Source organism: Penaeus vannamei, chromosome 27 (genome assembly GCF_042767895.1).
Source record: "Penaeus vannamei isolate JL-2024 chromosome 27, ASM4276789v1, whole genome shotgun sequence".
NCBI classification, from domain to species: Eukaryota; Metazoa; Arthropoda; class Malacostraca; order Decapoda; family Penaeidae; genus Penaeus; species Penaeus vannamei.
This window is the reverse complement of record NC_091575.1, coordinates 15,366,276-15,368,775: the sequence shown is the minus strand read 5'-3', so window position 1 is coordinate 15,368,775 and position 2,500 is coordinate 15,366,276. Positions and strand designations below refer to the sequence as shown.

General features: G+C 24.4%; 1 protein-coding gene across 1 annotated transcript in view; it reads right to left on the bottom strand.

The window, feature by feature from the left end:
- The window catches only part of LOC138866899 (cuticle protein AM/CP1114-like), a 1,102-nt gene extending 821 nt beyond the window's left edge, over nucleotides 1-281 (bottom strand). Inside the window, exon 1 of the mRNA XM_070140864.1 lies at nucleotides 256-281. Within this exon, the coding sequence (XP_069996965.1) occupies nucleotides 256-264 (9 nt within the window). The 5' untranslated portion in view covers nucleotides 265-281. The remainder of the gene's footprint in view (nucleotides 1-255) is intronic.
- Between the last annotated feature and the right edge of the window lie 2,219 nt (nucleotides 282-2,500).

The window sequence follows — 2,500 nt, the reverse complement described above, 5'->3', positions numbered from 1 at the left end:
GTGATGTGATAATTTATTACTCACAAAAGAGAAAGAAATACAGAAATCTTTAACGCTGGTGCATGAAATTAGGTCATTTCATTGGAATTAATCAGAAAGTGTTTATCAATATGCATATTAATATTAATGTTTAATTTTCTATCAAGTGTGTGTGTATTATGTCTGTGTATGCGTGTGTAAAGAATTATAACAGGAACAGTCACCTGCTCTTTTTTATATAACTGTTCAATTATTATGTATAAACGAAGGACTTACAATCTTCATGACTGCTAAGTAGGCTGTAAGTGTCATGCGAAGCCCAAACCGAACTTATATACTCCACTTTGTTGCTTCCCAAAAGACCTCGAACTGGTTTGTTAAGTCTGCTTGCCTGGACACCGCGGAAAAATGATACCCGAAAGGCTTCAAATTTCCTCTGCAGAACTGTTAATAAACTGGAATTCAGTTCGTTAATTATGTTTTTAACAATGCTTATCTTCCATTTTTTGCATAATTTTTACTTTAAAGTAATGGAAATAATTATTTATTTATCACTGATTGTTGAAAATTCCATAATTTCAAATGTAATATATATATATATATATATATATATATATATATATATATATATATATATGTATATATATATATATATATATATATATATATATATATATATATATATGTGTGTGTGTGTGTGTGTGTGTGTGTGTGTGTGTGTGTGTGTGTGTGTGTGTGTGTAAGAATGATGATAACGATAACAATGAAAGGGATCAATATAATGATAATGATTATAATATTTATAGTAATAATGTGGATAAAAATCATAAATATAATAATGATGGTGATGATAATGATAATGGTAACAATAACGATAATAATAACAGCAATAATGATAATTTATCATTACTCTCATTATCATCATTATTCACATAATTAGATTAATCATTATTATCATCCTAATATTGCTATTATTATAATAATCACTATTATTACTCATGATAACAGAAACAGATGTCATAAAAATGCGAATGATAAATCAATTATAATAGTTTTGGCAGTGATCATATTGACAGTGTTATACTTCCAATACTGATTTTAATAATATTGCTAGTAACAAAAGTGAGAACAAAAACAACGGCAGTAATGACAACCGTGAGAATGCCAAAATCAAATAAAAGAGATAAAGAGAACGAAAGTACAAATTTTGAAGTCTTCCAAGATGGAAATTCTTCAACAAACATTTTTATCGAAAGACCGGAGAACAACAGGCTGGTCTTTTAGCGTAAAGCTTTAGCGTTTAATTTAACTTGTCACTTGAATTAAGTATGCAATATATATATATATATATATATATATATATATATATATATATATATAAATATATATATATATATATACATATATATATATATATATATATATATATATATATATATATATATATATATATATATATTTATATATATATGCATGTATGTATGCATGTATATATATGTATGTATATATTTATATACAATGTGTGCATGTATATGTATATATATGTATATATATATATATATATATATCTATGTATATATATATATATATATATATATATGTATATATATATATATATATATATATAGATATATATATATATATATATATATATATATATATATATCAAGAGAGAGAGAGAGAGAAAGATACAATATATATATAAATACACACACACACACTTATATATATATATATATATATATATATATATATATATATATATATATATATATATATATATATATATATATGTGTGTGTGTGTGTGTGTGTGTGTGTGTGTGTGTGTGTGTGTGTGTGTGTACATACACACACACACACTTTATTGCATGCACAGACAAACATATACACAAGCATAGACCTAGATGAAAGAAATAGAGTGTGTATGTGTGTATGCGTGTGTAGTCTATGTGTATGTTAGAGAAAGACAGAGTGTGTGTGTGCGTCTAAGTATCCGTGCGGGCGCGCGTGTGTATGAGAAAGCTATATATATATATATATATATATATATATATATATATATATATATATATATATATATATATATATATATATTAAAACTAGATTCCGAATAGTACTATTTCTCCCTCAACTATTTCTTTACCTTAGCATTTGTAAGTTAACATGTTTGCAATTGATACTCATTTTCTTTATATGAAAGTTCTTCGATGAATATAAGTTGCGAATAAAACGTATATTAGTTATAATAATCATTATTATTTTATCATCAATATCATTTCTATCTTTATTGATTTTGTTTATTATTGTTATTATTATTATCATTATCATTATTATTGTTACTATTAATACTGGTATTGTTATTATCATTACAATTTTTGCATTAAGGAATTTTTCATTGATATGAAATCATTTTTAAGGAACCGTATTTTTTTTCTATAAAACTACATAAACTTCCCAACCCTTGTTTCTTATCTTTAGCATGAAAGCAAGTTTGTAAGTAAAATTACAGCATGGAGACCA